At 43.8% G+C, this 19,952-nt stretch overlaps 1 protein-coding gene across 1 annotated transcript; it reads left to right on the forward strand.

Annotated features, from left to right (window-relative positions):
• The first annotated feature begins 4,421 nt into the window (after window positions 1-4,421).
• On the forward strand, window positions 4,422-18,578 carry SDHB (succinate dehydrogenase complex iron sulfur subunit B). The gene is made up of 8 exons (XM_067567571.1): window positions 4,422-4,579; window positions 5,309-5,463; window positions 7,133-7,218; window positions 10,452-10,588; window positions 10,943-11,059; window positions 13,143-13,244; window positions 14,406-14,528; window positions 18,334-18,578. The coding sequence occupies exons 1-8, from the start codon at window positions 4,505-4,507 to the stop codon at window positions 18,409-18,411; spliced, it is 873 nt and encodes a 290-aa protein (XP_067423672.1). The 5' UTR covers window positions 4,422-4,504; the 3' UTR covers window positions 18,412-18,578.
• Window positions 18,579-19,952: the final 1,374 nt, after the last annotated feature.

A 19,952-nucleotide genomic window follows, 5' to 3' on the forward strand; every position in this document is an offset into this window, starting at 1 on the left:
GATAAGAACCTAAACTGTTCTTGCTGGGAGGCTGCAATGTAACACTACTTTATTCCTGAGAATTCAGAATAACACACAAGAGTGGAAAAAACCAAAACCAGAGAAAGACAAAGCAGGCTGCTCCTTAAGGGAGTGAGGCACGACTTGCCCCGCCTTACTGTAGGCTGGTTGGCTGGAGACTGGCTGCCGCAAGGCCCCGCTCACATACTTCTGTACAGAACCTCCTAGCAAGAAGAACCAGGAACCCCTCCCTCCGCTCTGAAAGTGATACCTTGCGAGTCCTACACAATCCACCACGCCAACCTTCACTTCTGTTAATTTGGAAAGCAAGGTGTAAAGGGAGGAGGAAAAGAAAGTGGAATTAGAGGGTGAAAGGAATGTAAACTCTTTTAGTAGCCAGCGATGGCATGTTACTTTTTTAAAACTACCAGGAAAGCAGACTAATACACGGAAAACATGTTTGCCGCTGGTGTTCAGCAATATTCTTATGTGTGTGAAGGGCACTCAGAGCAAACGAGTTGATCTGTTTCCATTTAAGGCTGTAAGAAGCCCTGGCACAGCGGTTCACCAATAACCATTTATTTCAAAAGTCTAATTTCTTCCCTTTCTGTTCCATCTAATCCAAGACATTGTTACTGAGTTTGAAAGTCTCATGTCTGCTGCTGAAAATTAAGCATCAGTGGCCGTCAAACTGCCACCCTGGCCCAAGATTCAATTTAGTCTCAAATTGCTCAAAAGATAATAAATGGCTTTTAGGGTGCAAGACTCCCAGTAAAGACAGGCCAGCCAGCCGGCTGCCAGGGAGGGCCAACAGATGACGTAGCTGTCTGTTCTGGGAATCTGCCAGCTGGGGGGACTTGAGCGTGGGGTCTGGAGATAGATAGACCACATAGCTGGTGAGCTCCAAGCCTGCCTGTCTTTGTTGTGCTGCAGGATAGGGTTACCGTCCTGCGAAAGTGTTTAGAACTTGCAGCAGCTGAAGTGCCTGCAACTATGTGCAATGCAACCCCAGCTAGGGGTGCATGCCCTCTCGCTCCATACGGGGCTGTGTCTTCTAGTGAGAGGGCCCGGTTGAGCATGACTGTTTCTCCTCGACCACCTGTCTTGGAAGATGGAGTCCACAGCTGGAGGAAGCTTTACTCATACATTCCTTTACTCCCAAATGAAGGGTGTAATTATGCTCATCAATTTGCATGAAATGTTTTCGGAGATCTCCAGCCAAAGCAAACAGAAGAAATAGCTGACTTGTGATGCAATGGCCATGCTGATTAGATGAGGACATCCACTTAATGAGCCCAGGTCAGATTTCCACTGTGTTTAGTAACAAGTGGCAGTAACTTATCCGTATACATTTTTAACACCACAATTATTAGCTCTTCCATCAGCGACGAATGCAGAGGAAGATCAGTTGCTAAGACTTCTCTCGGCCAAATAAACTCCCAAGTCTTTCAAAGCCCTTCAGTGTCAGCTCTGAGCAGACACATTAAATGGATTTTTCTACAAGTTCAAGTCCTGGCATTGTTCTGCAGCAGAGAGTTTACCGTTGAGCATGCCAAAGGAATTACAGAGCGTTCTGCTCGTAAGCTGCAATGGGCATGACACCACAGTCCTCTTTCTCTCCTCCTTTCCTCAGTGATGTAAATCGGGAGTAACTCCATTTTCTTCTGTGGCATTGCACTAGTGTGAGAAATTTATTTGTATTACAGCAGCACCAACCAAAATCGGGACCCCCATTGTGCTAGGTACTGTATGTGGACATAGTAAGAGACAGTCCCTGCCCTGAAGGAGAGGCATAACATGGGAGAAAGAACACGTTACCTCTTTTTGAGCCAAAATTCAGGGGCTAGCATGGTGTTTTGCTTTGGAGAAAAAAAACTAATGATGGAACCAGGTATTTCTTGGATGCATTCCTTTATATTTACAAAAAATATCCAAAGCCCTGTTTCCCCGAACACAGGAGGAATCCCACAGTAGGTGACAGTTTCTTTGCTCACAGAAACCAAGCCATTTTGTGTCTGACTCCCTGAGCAATTATCCCGGACACCTTTGCAAAGTAGTAATGGCAACTGCCACCCCATTTAGAGTTGGGAATGAAGGGCATGATCTGGTGCCCACTGAAACTCATTGAACGTTCCCCCACATTGACTTCAATGGGCTTTGGACTGGGCTCATAGGGCCACACGCTGCTTTCAGTTACACTGATGTAATCGCACCGTGTAACAGAGCAGAAAATGGTCCATGTTAGCTGGGTCTGTCATTATTAGTCTTCAATTCTGCAAACAGTCAATAGAAAAGAAAAAGGTATTTACTGCGTAGTTGCTGATCTGACAGTGGGAGGATCGATGCTATAAAATCTGGCCTTGCCCAGCCTAGGGGAGCCTAGGCACTGAAAGGGACCCAGACCAAAAGCAAGTTAAGGGCCGGAATCTGCTCCCATTGAAATCAAGCAAGCAAGCAACACCTATTGCCCTTAATAATGCAGGATAAGACCTTAAATACTTGACAAAGCTATTCTGATCTCTAGGGAAAGGTGACCTTTACCTAATGTAACAACTGGTTGTAGAGATACTTTCTCTTTTCTGCAGTTAATTGTCAATGTGTAAGAGCCCTTTGTCTGGTGATTAGGTTGTTTAATGGTTAAAGCAGAGGCATTCAGCTCCAGTGACTTCAGTTCAAATGCTGTTGTAGGTCAGCTCATAAGTGAAAATGAGTCACGTGGTTTCATCTGAGTCCTCAGTGGACATCTGCCCAGCTCCCGAAACAACCACACATTTTGGCACAACTGAACATGATTGACAAACTCATGAGAGGCCCAGGACTGAAATAGCAAGGGGTGCTTCAGGTCAGGAGTGAGATACAGCTGGAGGGAGAGAGAGCATAGGGACGGGGCATGACAAGGATAGCAAGGGGTTGCTACAGGTCAGGATGGAAATTAATTCCTTGAAGATGTCAGAAGGGTTAAAAGGTCACTCCCCCTCCCTGTTGCGCCTCCCAGCATGGCGGGGAGGAATCTGCTCCTGTAGATGTACAGTGTGTAATTTATCAAAACTGTGTCATGAGAATATTTAGAACTTCAGCTCGGCTGGGGCTAGGGACACCGCTGGCTGCTTTTACAAGCAGAGCCCAGGAACGCTCCGGTATCTACTGGATCCTTCATCCAGATTTATGTGACTGACTGTGAAAGCACAGAAGGAGCTTATCCCTTGTCCGAGGGAATCTTCAGCGTGATCAGAACCAGCATCTTTAAAACAAGACAGGAGACAAAGCTATTCCCGCAAAATGTGAATGGCTCTGCTTTGTGTGTGTATGCGATCGCTGGCAAAGATTGACTTGCATGCTGCAGGGGAAGGTCAGCTTGCTCAACAAAGTAATTCACCCATTGGGGTTTTTATTTGGTGGTCTTAAATCTCATCTATCCTACCAAATATACCCTTTGCTACCAACAGGCGTCAGCAAAGAATGCAGCTAATCACACAGCTCATTGTAGGCACAGTGCCGCTCAGTATATGCAAAGACAAGCAACTTTCAGCATTGTTAAAACCAGGGAAAGCACAGGTTCAGCGGTGGGTGTGCTTTGTGATGACACCTGTGGTTAGCAATGGTTCTTTCTATAGTGGAGACAAGCACACAATGTTATAAGAAAAGAAACAAACGAGAAAAATCCACTTTGGGTTCCGACCCAGCTGTTTAGCAACTGCGTGGTGGGTGATCTCTAGTGCTCTCTCTTGACTATTAGGTGGTAGCTGTTTTAGTGAGGCTCATTTTATAGCTGCTAAGAGCGCCCTGGCACAGCATATGTGTATGAAAGGCAACGTTCTCCGCCTCCTCCCAGCTTCTCCCTCTCCTTGATCATACGGTGCAGTCAGATTTCATCAGTACTCATCACATCTTAGTCTGATGGCGGCAGCAATGACTGAAGTGTCATAAACTCAGTGGTATGACTTTGCTGCTCCAGGGTCCAGTATGTGGAGTAGATGCAATGGGGGGAAGAACATGCCCCTATGAGCGCATACACAGAATGTATCCTCCGCAATAAGTGCCAGGCCAAATGATAGAAAACATCCAAAAGACAAAACACGTCCAAGTTTGAATCTGACATTGGTGGAAGTTTTCTCCTTCTTCTGCCTCAGCCAACAGGAGAGCAGTGTCACCTGCCACTCTCAATATGGCCTCCCACTGCCACCCTCTGTTCTCGGCCACTCCCAATATGGCCTCCCATTGGCACCCTCTGTTCTCAGCCTCTCCTAATAGGGCTTCCCATTGGCGCTCTCTGGTCTCAGTCACTCCCAATATGGCCTCCCATTGGCTCTCTGGTCTCAGCCGCTCCCAATATGGCCTCCCATTGGCTCCCTCCTTAGCCACGCCCCCCGTGCGGTCACCTAACCTAGTCTCCGCTCTATGGTCTTTTGGGAGGCAGCATCCATCTATCCTTTCCTGTCCCTGTTCCGTCGCAGTGGCCTGTGGGATAGCGGCGGCTTGTCTGCCGCCGTTGTCAGCGCCCAAGATGGCGGCGGCCGTAGTCAGAGTCTCCTTGAAGCGCAGCGTCGCCGGGGTGACCCTCCGGGCGGCCCCGCTGCAGGTGAGGGGGGGGGGGGACCGCGGCTGCCGGCGGCCTGTGAAGGGAAAGGGGGGTTGGGCGGAGCGGGGCAGGCCGGGGAGGGGCGGAGGGAATCCGGAGATGGAGTCTCCTGGTCGCGCCCTGCCCCCGTCGCCCGGGCCGGGCTCGCGGGCTGCAGCCCATCGTCGCCCCTGACTGACTGACTGACTGTCCGTCTGTCCCGTGCCGTGCCTCAGTGTCCCTCCCCGTGCGAGGGGCGGGCGCCGTGGGCCGGGTCGGTGTGGGGGCCGTTGGCTCTGTGGCGTTGAGTGACACGGAGCTGCTGCGTTGGGCTGAAAAGCGGGTTTTTGGGGGGAGCCGCAGGAACCCTCTGAACACCAGCCGGCTCGGGGCTGCGCCTCGCCGCCGTCATACCCAGCCCTAGTGCGGACAGGTAAGTAATGAAAACCCGGCCTGGCTGCGCCTCGTAGGCGTTATATGAGGCGTTTACACTGGCCAGCGCTGGCAGTATCTGAACAGGGCTCCGGAACAGGGCTAAATTTGCATTTATTTATTTACTTAGGAAAATGCGAAGGTTGCGACTTGTTGAAGGTAACACAGTCGGTCAGTGGTAGATCCTGGATGCCTGACTACAGATACCCTGCTTTAATCACTAGGCAACAAAATAGATCTTTTCCCAAGGCAATACGTGTTGCCGAGAGAGATTCCTTCATGTATTCAAATACCTGTGTTGTCGTTGTTTGAGCGTAGGCCTGCCGTAGAGCACAGACAGCTGCTGCTGCTGCTGCAGCACCCGCTTCTCAAGCAGTAGCACCATGTGTCAAGACATTTGCCATCTACAGATGGGATCCGGACAAGCCTGGGGACAAGCCGCACATGCAGACCTATGAAATTGACCTGAATAGGTGAGTATGCATGTAAAATGATAGGGATACTGACTCCAGAGTGCTGCTTCACAGAGAGGCCTTTTCCTCTGCCCGCTTTGCACAGGTGTAAAGCGTTTTAAGACTGCAGATGTGGATTTAATTTAGCAACTCTGTAGCTGTTGATTAAAGGTCATAATAGCACTGTTAGATTTACATGACTACTAAAGCTATGTTAGGATGACCAGTTACTGAACAGATGTGTCTCAATCATGTTATAACATGGCTTGTTTTGCTAGTGTAGATGGGACCAAATCATGTTGTCTCCAGGTAAAGGAAGCCTGGTACAACCACGTAGCATAATTCCTTTAGCCAGAACATGACAAATAGAACTGTGTCGGGGTGAGCCTTCCAACACAGCTGTCTCCCAAGATGATTGACAGGATATTTCTATTTCAGAATGTACAGGAGACCCTAAACATGTCCCCAAGCCATACTAGAAACTCAAATACATCCAAGGCTTTAGCATGTTTAGAATACATGATAAAGTTGCCATGCACATTCTAAAGTGGAATCATGCTACATGTGCAACTTGTGCAGGTGTACTGAGAGACAGATCCAGCAGAAATTATGGAGGTTACATCCGCTTCTCCCCAAGTGAGCATGTGTGCCTGCAGTTTATCACTTGGGTTTGCAGCTGAGGGTTATATTAGAGATACTCAAGTGGCAGCTAGGTCCAAGAACATTTTTTTCCCTCTGCAGTTGGCAAGAAGTGTGAAACCTTTTCTCTGGGATGTAGGAAGGAACCTTGGTACAATCACCTGTGCCTCTGTTTCCTCAAGATCCATTGCATGCTCCTTGGGCTCCACCTTCACTCCATTATGAAACTTTAAACTAATACAGAATGTGGCCTCATGCTTATTAAAAAAGACCTCACGCAGAGAGCTGACTGTATTGCTGCTCTGTAGTCTGCACTGGCTTCTGACTAGTTTCTGGGTGGAGCTTAAGGTTTTGTTTCTTATCTGTTACATAAAACTTTGAGACCTGACTACCTGAGACTGCCTCCTTCCCGATGCATTATCGCCTCAGCTGTGATTAATGAGGACACTCAAACTCATAATACCTTGATTTAAAGGGGAGGGGCACGGTAGCAAGATAGTCAGTTGTGGAACTTTCCCATTGTCCAGCCCAGCCAGAGGTATTGATCTTTGGGGCACAGTGCAAAGCTCATCTGGTTTTGGGGAGCTTTTTTTTTCCACCTCAGGAATTTTGCTGAGGGTGTGTATTAAAGCACATGGAGTAGTGTCTGAGAATTTTATTTGATTGGGTGATATATATTTTGTCACCTAGGATGGGCTTAGATAGGCAAGCTATTGTAATTAGAATTTTTATCCTTAGTATATTTGATAGGTACTTCCTAATAGAAATCCAAAGAATAAAAAATCCAGTTTCTGTAGGATCTGTGTTCTGTAGCAAAAGGCATATAGGCCCAGAACTGTGGGGATGCTGATTCTGCTCCTCAAATAAGAAAATGAATCACTTTAGAATTTCAGTAGGACCAAAGAGTGAGTTGTTGTAAACAAGGAGGTCAGACAGTAACTTTATTTTCAGAATCTAAGAGGGTTTCACAAATGTGTGGGAAGAGTGGAACGGAAATAGTGGGGATGTGGGGCGTATGCAGGCTCATTAAAGTGATTGGTTTCCATTATAGATGTGGGCCTATGGTACTTGATGCTTTGATCAAGATAAAAAATGAGATGGACTCCACTCTGACCTTCCGCAGATCATGTAGGGAAGGTGAGGTTCTCTTTTTAAATTAATTAATCAATCCGTTGTGCTGAGGATCATTTGGCACACTGGGTTCTGAGAAGATATTCATCTAAACAAAGGTTGATGCTGACAGTGGATATCCTGTATCCAGCAGAACATTGCAGGACAGACCTTAGTGTACTATGCTGCCTCTTCTGCTATTAAGTACAGGACACTTGACATGTGTCTGATTCATGTAGTAGACTCATTCACAGATCAAAGTTATCAAATAACTGTTTCAATCTCAGTACATAAATCAAAATGATTGCTCCTGAGTTTGGTTTTGTTTGCTGGGAATGATTGAGGGATTTTTCGCTCTGTTTGCTGTCAACCAGGTTAAATGATTAGTGTCAGGGAAAAGTCAACCGTGGTGATTCTAAAAGTCACTTTGATTGTGTATCGTTGTGTGTGCTGGTATGCAGGAGTTTGTCACTAGCTCATAATACTTAAATCTGCAAAGATGAGATGTCCGTACCACAAAAAAACTTTCTCTAATAGAAGAGGTTAATCGGCCGTGAATTGTTGCTGGTTTTGCAAATATTTCATAGACTATAAGGCCAGAAGGGACCACTGTGTTCATCTAGCCAGGTCTTCTGTAGAACACATGCCGCAGGACTTTCCTGAATTAGTTCCTGTTAGAACTAGAGCAGATCATTTAGAAAAACATCCAATCCTGATTTTAAAATTTCCAGTGATTGAGAATCGACCATAATCCTTGGTAAATTGTTCTACTGGCTAGTTGTGCTCACTGTTAAATATTTGCAGATTATTTCTAGTTTCAATTTCCAGCCATTGGATCTTGTTGTTCCTTTGTCTGCTAGATTGAAGAGCCTTTCCTCTCCTATCAAATTTCTGTTGCCCATATAGGTACATGTATACTTTGATCAAGTCATCCCTTAATCTACTGTTCGATAAATTAAGTAGGCTAAGCTCCTTGAGTCTCCCTATAAGGCTCCCCCACTCCCATCTTTCAGTCATTCTTGTGGCTCTTCTCTGAACCCTCTCCAGTTTTTCAATGTTCTTCTTGAAATGTGGACAGCAGAACTGGACACAGGATTCCCATAGCAGTCACACCAGTGTAAAATACAGGAGTAATATAACCTCTGTACTCCTAAATAATATTCTCCTGTTTATACTTCCAAGGATTGCATTAGCCCTTTTATTCACAGCATCACACTGGGAGATCATGTGCCGCTCATTATCCGTCATGATCCCCCATCTTCTCGCAAGTCTCTGCTTCCCAGAGTAGTCCCTTTAAATGTGGCCTAGGCTCTCGTTCTTAGGTCATTGATTTGGCTGTACTGAAACGCACATTGTTCTCTTGCGCCCAGCTTACCAAGCTATCCAGATTGCTCTGTATCATTTACCTATTTTTGTCATTATTTTCCATTCACCAATCTTTGTATAATCTACAGACTTTATCAGTTCTCTTTTTCTTCCAGGTCTTTGATAAGAATATTGAGTAATATTGGTCCAAGAACCAGTCGCCTGGGGGACCCCACTAAAACACACCCAGTTGATGATGGTTTCCCATTCATAGTTACATTTTGAGACCTATCTGCTAGCCAATTTTAACCCGTTGAATGCGTGCCATGTTGATTTTTTGTAGCTTCTCTGCTATCTAGCCCAGCTTTTCTTGCTCAGTCCCAGCATGAGAGAATGCTTCTGTTGGTAATGTCCGTGTGCAGCCCTGGGAACAATTGTGCTGTGATGCCATGGGAAGGAACGATGGGTTGAAAGGGCCCTCATTAATTAGACACAGTTGCAAATAAAAACCAGAAACAAATGGTCGGGGAATAGATTTCTGTTTAGTTTCAAATACTAGAAACTGTTTCCCAGAACTGCCTGAAAGATGTCTTGTTTGAAATGCTATTGCCCATTATTGATTCTGGATATCACAAGGAGAAATTTCACTCTGTGCAGTTGCTTTCAAAGTCTGGTATTGAGGAAACAAATACCTAAGTGGTGGTGCTTACTCTCGATTCAGTTCTTTATGCATTTGGAAGTAGTTGCTTTGAATGTTTTTCTTTAAAAGTTTAACAGTCTCACAGCTCATTGGGCTGACTTAATATATGGGCCCTCTTCTGCCACAGACATTGTTTTGCTCTCCAGTTCCTATGGCTAGCTTGCTGGGCTGTCAGAAGGTGTAGGAATTCCACACCGCATCCAACTAGTGGTCTAGCTAGTCCAGTACCCTGTCTGACAGTGGTCAATACCAGATCCTTCCAAGGAAAGTTCAAGAGACACCATAATGGAATAAACAAAGGAAGCTCCTTAACCTGTCCGTTACTGGTTGGCTTATATCCTGGAACAGGGCTTTATGTCCCTTAAAATGTTTGTATCTATATAAACAGTGAATCCCTTTTTGAAATACTAAATCTCCTGACCTTGGTGATATCTGGGACCAGTTCCACAGAACCTTTGTTAAGCAGAAAAGTGTTTCTTTTTGTTAGGCTTAAAATGGTTGCTTTTCAGTTTCATTGACTTTCCCATTATTCTTTAACTGTAGAAAGAGAGAATAGTGGTATCCAATACCTTCTTTATACCATTCATTATTTTATAATCTTCTGGTACGTCTCATCTCTAAGCTACACAGTTCCAATTATTTTCAATCTTCCCCCTTTATGGAATTTCACTGTGCCTTCAATTTTTTTTGGGTTATTTGTCTTAGGACCCCTTCTATTTCTGCTACATTCCTTAAGGGATGAAGTGACCAGATCTGAACAGAATATTCCATCTAAGGGGGTGTGATTGATTTTATATAAAGATAGTATAATCTAGTTATTTTTCCATTCCATTGTGCAGAAACTTCCAGGGAGCAGTCCACAGTTACACCCAAGTCTGTTTCCTGCATGGCTATAGCTTAGTATGTGAACGAGTAGTTCAGATTACTTGTTCTGATATGCATCACCTTACATTTGTCAACCCTGAATTTACCAGCTACTGCTCCAGACCCAGCATAGTCAGCCATTGATGGAAGAGGGAAGGAGCCTGTTTCATTGTTTAAACAGTGGCACTTCTGGCTGGCACGACAGCTGCTTTGAATGAGATCCTAAGAGAATTCTGATCTTTCTTTTGGTAGGATAGTGGCAACTACACTGGCTTTTAAGAAGGCCTAATGGCAATATGGCTTTGGTGGGAAGTAGTTTGGGGCAAGAAGGACTCCAAGAGAATGAAAGGATACAAGTCAGATGCTCCACTGTCTCTTCTCTCCTTCTCAGGTATTTGTGGTTCCTGCGCTATGAACATCAATGGCGGGAATACCCTGGCCTGTACCACAAGAATTGACACCAATCTTAGCAAGGTCTCTAAAATCTACCCTCTCCCCCACATGTATGTGGTAAAGGATCTTGTTCCGGTGAGTTTCTGCCTCTGTTATGGTTTGACAATGTTTCAGACTGTACCTTAGTTTTCGGGGTGGTGCTTGGCTGAGAGAACATTCCAAAATTCATGTCTTTATAATGTCTTTCTAAAAACGTTTGTGACAGAACAATGAGAGCTGCGGCAGAGAGGTCTGAGTAACTGATTCCTTTTTGCTATAGCTTCAGAGCCAGTGGTTACACCTGTTAGTGTTAAATAGGAAGTGGAAGGTTGACAGTTAAATGCAACATTTTCTGCCTGAATGTGTGTTGAGAATGTCTGATCTCTTGCTAGTACAAACTGCAATAAATAGTCAGTAAAATACTTTTTGTCTCTCTCTCTTTAAACTCAGGACATGAGTAACTTCTATGCTCAGTACAAATCCATCGAGCCTTACCTGAAGAAGAGGGATGAATCAAATCAGGGCAAAGAGCAGTATCTGCAGTCCATAGAAGATCGTCAGAAACTGGTTAATACTTTTTTTTTTTTTTTTTTTTTTTTTTTTTAATATTTCTCTCCCTATCCCCCAATTGCTTTAGTTTCATCCATGTAAAAATTAGGTTAGATATTTTAACATACAGTAGTCATGCGTAAGTCAGGGCGGTTCCTTTAGAGTAGGTGCAGAGTGGAATGTGGAATCATTTCACCATCTCTGCTGGAATCCTTTCAGAAATTCCCTTATGTGGTGGGAATTGATTGGTTGGAATGTGGTGTAGTGTTCTTCTGTGGGTTTGTCTGTATGTGGAAACTACATTGTGTGTGTTATCCCAATCTTACGGGGACTTTAACATCAGATCTGCTATCTGCACTGAGGTTTGTCTTCACTGTCAAAGAAAAATGTTTTTTTATATCAAGATAATGTGCATTAAATACCTCACTATAAAATCACAGAGGAGACTAGCTTTTGTAGCCATTACCTTAAAGTAGCTAGGTGAGGTCAACTCTATATTCCCCTATCCAAGTTAGACCTCACTGGTCTACATCACGGTAAAAACTATAGTGCCTTGTGTTCACTAAGATTTTATGGGGATATAGCTAATGCATGTTAGTTACCTCAGTGTGAAAACACACATTTTTGGCATTGTAGACATAGGCACAGTTTTAAGTCACAGTTAATATTGTGTAAGGGCACCATGGGACTTTGGTGATGTTTTTACATATTATTTTCCCAGTTAAGTCTGTCTTTTGGGGACTTTACATTGTTGATAGCTCGGCTAGAAGACTGAAGGGCCTTTAAAGAGACTTGCCCACTGGAAAAGTCTTGAAGGAAAAAGAAAACATGCCTAGAGAAAACAGTTTGCACTGTCATTCATTTTCTGTGTTTCCCCTGTTGCTACAGTTGATGTGTGTAAATACAGGTTTTTCCCCTTCACCCCTCGCCTGTCCTGATAGATCCTGCAGTCAAGTTTTAAATCTGTGCTAGGGACGTAGGTCTGTTGCCATGGCCAATTACCAGGGTGTTGCAAATGTGATATCACTGCAGTATCAAGGAGGAGCAGATGGGTTAGGTTGTCAGGAGTGACAGAGGGCTTAGTTTGAACTGCAAAGGTTCCTGGTTTTTAAAAAAACCAAAAAACCCTAAGAAATTACTTTAAAATATGCCAGAAGTAACAGGATCTAACTTTCTAAAGCAATATCTGAAAGTTTTCCAGTGTGAGTCTCTGTTTATGAAGCCATCATATGATTGCTAAAAATGTCAGTGGTGCCATACAATACAAGTACATTGTTTAGCAAAATCCCTGAATTTCCCATCCAATGGTCTGAAAGTCTGGGTTTGGGCATGAAAAAGATGCAATGGAGCTAACTATATGTGGGATGATTAAATTAAATGCCCTGTTAGTTTTCCTTTTGGAAAGTGGCATCCATTGAAATCTCATCAGTTTAACAAAAAAAAAATAATAATGAAAAGTCGTTTCAGTTGCTATACAGTGCAGGAGTCAGATTACTCATTTGCTGCAGCAAATAATCAAAATCAAAACGTAACTCTGGTGTTTTGTATATAGAAGTGGCTTTATGTTGTGGCTGGGAGTGCAGGGATGGTGTGACCACCACAAGTTGTATTTGTGGGTCTGCTCAAAGCACATGGTAAAATACCACTTCTGTTCATTACTGGTTTTGCCCTTCTCTTTTGGCAGCCTTCACTGTTTCCTCCTCCTCTTGGTAATGTTGCCTTGAGCTCTGAATCAGCTGTTCATATATCAATGCTTTTCCTTCAAGCCCACTGGGATCTGCTGGGGAAAAAAGCTGTTGGAATACAAGCATGGTTTTCTCATCCACTTCCCCTACTCCACCCTTCCAAAAGAATCCTGTTACTATACAGCTAGAAGTAAAGGATCCCTGGTTTTCTGTTTCAAAGCACCAACTGACAGGAATATTTCTTTACAAGTGCAGAAACCGGTCCTTTAGCACACCCTGCATATGAACATCTCAAAGTAGGAAGTCACCAAGGGGATGGTCAGGGAAGCACATGTCTGAGACAATCACTTTTCAGAAGAATTGTTCCTAGATAATTCCTTGCATTGCTGACTGTCCTCTCTCCCGTTTGTGTCCAGGACGGGCTCTATGAGTGCATTCTGTGTGCCTGCTGCAGTACCAGCTGCCCCAGTTACTGGTGGAATGGAGACAAATACCTGGGCCCTGCAGTGCTGATGCAGGTGAGAAGAAGGCGACCACTTTGCGGGGGGGTGGGAGCGGTATGATGTTTGATAAAACAGGATTATTGGGTTCCTTTCTGGTGCTTCCCCTTTTTCTGAAGCCAATGAAAATGTCTGATGTGGCACTGTAAATGCTTTTCAGAGGGTGTTATTTACTCAGAGCTCAAAAGCAAGGGGATTTCTGTTAAAATAAATTGTGACAAGTCAATAGTGCCACAGAGGGATGTGCCTCACTCTAATCCTGTTTAATTCACCCCCAGTGAGTGTTGGTTGTGCCACTCTAAACCATGCTTGTTGTGGATAGTGTGGGTGGGATGTAATGCAGATGTTATGAAAGTCCTTGAGATGCTTCACAGGTGTTAGATAATGAAAAACGCTTGTTACTTAACAGCCTGAGAGCAGTAAGGCACAAAGAAATCACCTTGCTTTTCCACTGCTTACCAGGAACTGGCTTGCTTTTCTGGATGATACACATAGATTAATTGGGCCATGTTCTTTGCTGTCCTATGGAGATTCTCTTTTCTCACCTGTTCCTTTCTCACCCCAAAGAAGTGCACTGAACCCACTTCATGGCTGATTCCAAAAGATCAGTGGGTCAATACTGAGTATAATAAATTTGTAGAGAGAAAGACTAAGCACAAAATAGAAATCCGGGAATTCCTGGGTTCCAATCCCAGCTCAGAGATTCCCTCAGTGACTATGGTCTTGTCTCTAATTTTTCTCCCTCAGTTTACTTGGCTGTGGTATTAAACTGACAATAATACTTGCCTACATCACTTGAGTGTTCTGAGCAAATCACACTTTAAGTGCTTTGACAATGAAAAGTACGAAGTGGTTTTTATTACATCTTACCTGTCATGCTAATGCATTGAGCATACTGCATTGGCAGAGAAAGCAAATTAGTCACTGTTCCATTGATGAAAGACCACATTAGCTATTGCAACAATTTCCAAATATTTTAACTAATTACTTCTAGTCACAAATTGCATCCAGGATTTGACTGCCTTTTAGAGTAATAGTTGGAATTTTGCAGTTTATTAAAGGAAATGGTTTAGACTCCACACTGAAAGCCTTAAGTTAATTCATGCTTTTGATATGTATCTGTAATCAAAGAAGTGGTTTATCCAAGTATGGAAGGGTACAGCATGGTCTGTTTTTCAGGCTTATCGCTGGATGATTGACTCCAGAGATGACTACACAGAAGAACGTCTGGCGCAGCTTGAGGACCCATTTTCCCTCTACCGCTGTCATACCATCATGAACTGTACAAAGACTTGCCCCAAGGTATGTATCCCTCTGTGACAGCCTGGATCTCTATGTTCACCCCTTTTTCAAGACTATGATAAATTTCGTACAAAGTATGCCTTGTGAGGTACCATTTGAAAACACGTAATTTACTGATCATTACTGTCCTAGTAAAATGTGTGGCAATGTTGTATTTGAAGTTATAGGATTCTTCTGTATGATATTACTAAAGATATGTTCTGAGTCTGGGGAAGAGTGTCAGACCAGTTCCCCAGGGACAAAAGTTTAGCCAATGCCTCAGCCATGTGTCAACAAGATCAAATGGACAATCAGCTAAGGGATAGTGGCCATTCTTTGGCAGGAAAGAGGTTGTGAGTGAAAATCTACCTCTTGACAAAGAAACAGGTGGAAGTTCCTGTCCACACAGACTTCGTGTCCTGAATGTCAGCTGTAGATGATTCTCAAAGCAGAGAGCTATAAAAAGCTACAGGACATGCCCCAAATGATCTCTTCCTCTTTTCTCTCGACCCATGGCTTCCGCAACACCTGGAGACCAAATGAAACTGCTTTGGACTGTGGGAGGGATCCTGACTGAAAGATGCAGTCAGTCACTGCTAAAATGGGATGTGAGAGACCTGTGCTTTGAATTCACTCTAGCTTGCTAAGTTAGGCACTAGTTGCAATTTACTTTTATTTTCTTGTAACCAATTCTGACTTTTATGCTGCTTTACCTGTAATCACTTTAAAACCTCTCTCTGTAGTTAATAAGCTTGTCTTATTGTTTTATCTAGACCAGTGGTTCTCAACCTTTCCAGACTACTGTTCCCCTTTTCAGCAGGCTCAAGCCTGAGCCCCACCGCCCTGGGCTCAAACATGTAATTTACCTTCGCTGGGCCGCATGTGGCATTTGCCCCAGACAATTGCCCTGCTTGCCACCCTGTAACGCCTCTCCTGCACTCGCGACCCCCACCCCCATGGGGTTTGTGACCACCAGGTTCAGAAACACTGATCTAGATGAATTGACATACTCCCTAAAGACCTCTGCGTGCCCGCAAGGGTACACATACCCCTGGTTGAGAACCAGTGATCTAGACCAGTGTGTTTTGGATTGAAGTCTCTGGGAATCTCCATTTGGGATAACAGGATTGGTGCATCTCCATTTTCTGTCAATAAAATGACAGACTTTATATGAGCTTGTGTTATCCAGGAGAGAGCTAGGCAGTACAAGACGTACATTTCTGGGGAGAAAGTCTGGAGCTGGGAATTTTCCTGGTGTTGCTCTGCAGCGTAATTCAAGGGTTGCTAGCTGTAGCACTCTTGCAGTATAACTGGGAGTCACTTACGTGCTGGAGGCTGTGTGTGAGGAGACCAGGAGTGGTAAATTCACAGTGAAGCAGTGTAAAAGGCACCCCAGATTGGAGAACTGAGGGGGGACAGCTGTTCAGCAGTCCAGATGGTACCCATGTCACACCCTCCCTGCAGGATCTCTCTGCTAGGAGGTTTGCAAAGACTACGTGGGGTGGGAGCAGGTAAGTATAATCCTTGGTAGGTTGTTAGACGATCAGGTTGAGGAATGAGAGAGCATCAGGCTGAAGAAATTTTTACACTTGGTCTCTGAAAGGTGCTGTGTGTTCTGTCTGAGCAATCAGCTGCTGCACTTGCATAGCAATAAGTGAAGCCTACCTGTAATGGAGAGGTAACTGAAGCCCATTGTTTGTATTATGAGCAATGGTGACATCCCTTCTCCCTCACAAGTGGGCGTCGGGTGCAGGGGTACTTGCACTCAGTCTGTGGGCCCAGTGACTGAGTTCTGGTGGTGAGGGAAGTCCATCATGTGGTTCTAAATAGTGGTGTTAGATCACCAAGAGCCATACACTTATCCATGAAATAAAATATTTATTTATATTCCTGAGCTACAAGTTGTCATTGAAGTGCTGTATAGCCTATGTGGGAAAGAGAGTGAAGAGACTAAAGTGGGCTTCAGCTATGTCTGGGAAATATAGTGCAGTGGGAGCCTGTGATAGAGGCCAATTTAGGTAGCTCCCAGTTTGTTACAACCTGCAGATTGAATTTTTCAAGTCAGATCTGTGCATAAAGTAAAATCTCCATCATGCAGTGACCTAGTAAGGGGTCATGGTGGATAACCGAGTTGGAAGGGCCTCTAGCTCACCTGCAAACAGTATTATTCTTTAACTGGACCTGGGTTGCACCTGGAAAGGTGTGACATTCTTCCCTAACTTTAAAAACAACAAAGAAATTGCTTCTAATCAGATCCTTTAAAACTGAAATCCCACTGTCTAATAGGCATGAGGCAAATGCCTGCTCCAGTAGTACATAACTCTTGGAAGTAAGATTCTCGGGGATCATCCATCTCTACAGGTGCCGATCAGTAAAACTCGGTGCTTCTGTGCCTATTACGCTGTGATTCTGGGTTACGTTTATTGATGACTTCTACAGAATATAGGTAGCCAGTTCCATGTGGAGACAAATCATTGGCTGACGTGAATTGATGTAGCTCTATTGAAGTCAGTGTTCATCAGTACCAACAGAAGATCCTGTATGTGCGCATGCATGTGAGAGAGAATTGTGTGGGCGTTATAATGAAGTAACACATCATGGGTTTTGCATTTTTTACAAGGATATATGACTTATTAGTTAATAATCGCCATGTTTCAACTCCGATACTGTAATCCTGGGTCTGCCCTTGGTCGTATCTGAATTCTACATGATTAGCTGTCTGGCAGAGTAATTTCCTGCTCCTTTCTGTCCCCCAGAGCTTCTGCAGTAATCACAATGAGAAAGCAGGGTGCTGGGGATTTTCCTTTTCTGTTGAGATTAAGCATACTCGTTCAGTTAGGTGGTACTACAGGATTGCATAAAGCCCTTTCACAGCAGGAGTGGTGGCTGTACAGTACAACAAAAAACTCCTTTGGAAAACTGAACAGCCAGAAGCATGTTGACGTGCTAGAAACATTTTTTGTGTTGTAGCCTGAAGTGCTTTTGCTTTCTATCTCTCTGGTCCCATTTCAGATGAGGCTCTTGCTTTTCTCCTAGTTTTAAATAAAACATTAGGTTTTTTTAATCTTGATGCCAATGAAATTTATACAAGAGATCACCTTTATTAGGCAAGCTTCTGCCTGCAGAGCCCATGTGGAAAATACCCCCAAATATATTGAGTACAACTCTGCTCCAACTTTGTCAAGAGACCTTATCTCTGAGCAGTTAGATTGTTTTGTCAGTCCCTTGACTGGCTGCCTCTCAGGTTTTCCTGTATTCAGAGCAAAAGATACCAGAAATATTTTCTTCTTAAAATGACATGGGCTGGTGCTAACAAAGATCTGTTGCAGCTCAGGAAGGGGCTGCAAACATTTGAACAAAAGCCCTTTTTGAAGAATTTATCAGCGGTCAGGATTGTGCACAGGTGTAGCCACTCACCTCACCCTAGCTTGCCTCTTCCCCCAGACGTTACTCCACTCATTACCTTGAAAGATGGAACTGGAGGTGCAGTGACATTGCATCTTCTCACATTATGGTATACAGAGGCATCCAGGACGTTGCCTCTCTTGTCTGGGGCAGATCTAACCAAGAGGCTCCCTTGTTCACCATATCATGCTAACAATCAAAAGGAGACCCCATCCTGGGGCTTGTCATCAGAGCAGCTGGTCTCTACCTTTATTTTTCAAAACGAGGAAGGGTGGATTTTTGCATCATACATTCTGCCAACTTGCCTCATTGGGGCCAGCATGGCTGTGACCTTGCAGCACTGATCCATGTTGATGATGTAAAGGAAACTATTAAGTATAGTGTTAATTTCTCTATCAACTGTTTCACTTTCTCTTTTTAGGGATTGAACCCTGGAAAAGCAATTGCCGAAATCAAGAAAATGATGGCAACTTACAAAGAGAAGGCAGCCAGCGCATAATGCTGTTTCTTAATCAGAGGCGTAAAACGCACATACTGTAGCTGAAAGTAATTTATATCTGATTTAGGAAGAGGGTTCCACCAGGAACCCATGTTTTCTGGAGATATGCATGTACAATAAATACTGTAAAAAACAAATAAAAGAGCTCCTACTTTAATATAATTCAACCAACTTCTCTCTCTTCCCTCTGCCTCCTGGATGAATTCGTAAATTCCAGCTGAAGTCTGACATTAGTTGGCTTCTGGTGTGTGCAGCTTATAGGGGTGCTATGACTCAGACTTTACTCCAAGAGTCTGGAATTGGATATGGGGCAGCATCTGTATCCATATTGGCACCAAAGCAGTCATTCAAAGACAGTAATTTATCTACCGCTGTTCATTCAAATATAACCATCGCTGAGGTTAAAGGTATGGGGGAAGCTTTCAGGGAATAGGTGTGAGTAGGAGGATCACCATCCTGAAGAATTTTTTGGTGTCATGGAAAGAACCCTGCTACAGTTTCATTGTCAAGCTAGTTAGGAGAGTGCCATGTTGCCTTAGACCAGTAGTCTATCTAGTTCAGTATTTTGCCTGTTTTGTCAGTTATCAGATGCTTACAAGTGCAAGCAACCCGGTAATGCACAACTGTGGAGTAACCTACCCATAGTGGAACAATATTTATTCCCCTGCCAGTAACTGGTCTGCCCTGAAGCATGAGGAGTTATATTCCTCCTGCAGCATACTTGTATTTATTGTAACTTTGGATGTTCTTATCCATTTAGCTATCTGCTCCTTTTTGAGTACTTAGAACTCTGGGCTGCTTTCAGATCTTGTGACAATGAATTCCATAGGTGGGTTATGCATTGTGTTAAAAATTAGCACTTTTTAAAACCAATTTGTTGCTTTTTCAGTCTCATTGAATTCCCCCTATGTGCTATATATTTCACTCAGGTGCAGTTGAGCTGTGGTTAATAGTTCTTGAAATCATCAGCACTGGTTAAAACCATAATACGATACAGATCCACAAGACACCATGTGCAAATATTTTAATGGCTTTCAGCCAACTGCAGACACAAGTCCCCTTTAACTTATTGATATGTATGTATTCTATTACATTTTCCCTTCTGCAAAATCTGATAATCTCTCCCATCTATGAGAAGAATTTAGTTTCCTCATGAATAATTGGATGCCTTACAACGATGCGCTCTGCGTGCTCCATATAGCTAAGAGGCAAAGCAGCATCTGAGTAGATAGTCATATTTTCATCACATGTTGTTCCTGGAGCCAAACGAACAATCCCATCTTCAATTCCAGCAAATTTTATCTGCTGACAACTTAATTCAGTTTTGCTACTTATCTTCATATGACAGGCAAATGTCATATATTGAGTGAAAGAGACCCTGCAGAAGAAAAGGGAAGCATGAGAATAATGTGTGTGGTGCTCCATCAGCATTATCTATGTAGAAAGGTTCCTCTGTGAAACAAAGTTTTGTTGATTTCTTAACTAGGCTGTCTCAATAAATCCCTGTTATGCAGAATTTTGTTTAAGTGGGAAGGAAAGGG

Source organism: Emydura macquarii, unplaced genomic scaffold (assembly GCF_026122565.2).
Source record: "Emydura macquarii macquarii isolate MOO-44397 ecotype Brisbane River unplaced genomic scaffold, CSIRO-AGI_Emac_v2 contig_2768, whole genome shotgun sequence".
In the NCBI taxonomy this organism is placed as follows: Eukaryota; Metazoa; Chordata; order Testudines; family Chelidae; genus Emydura; species Emydura macquarii.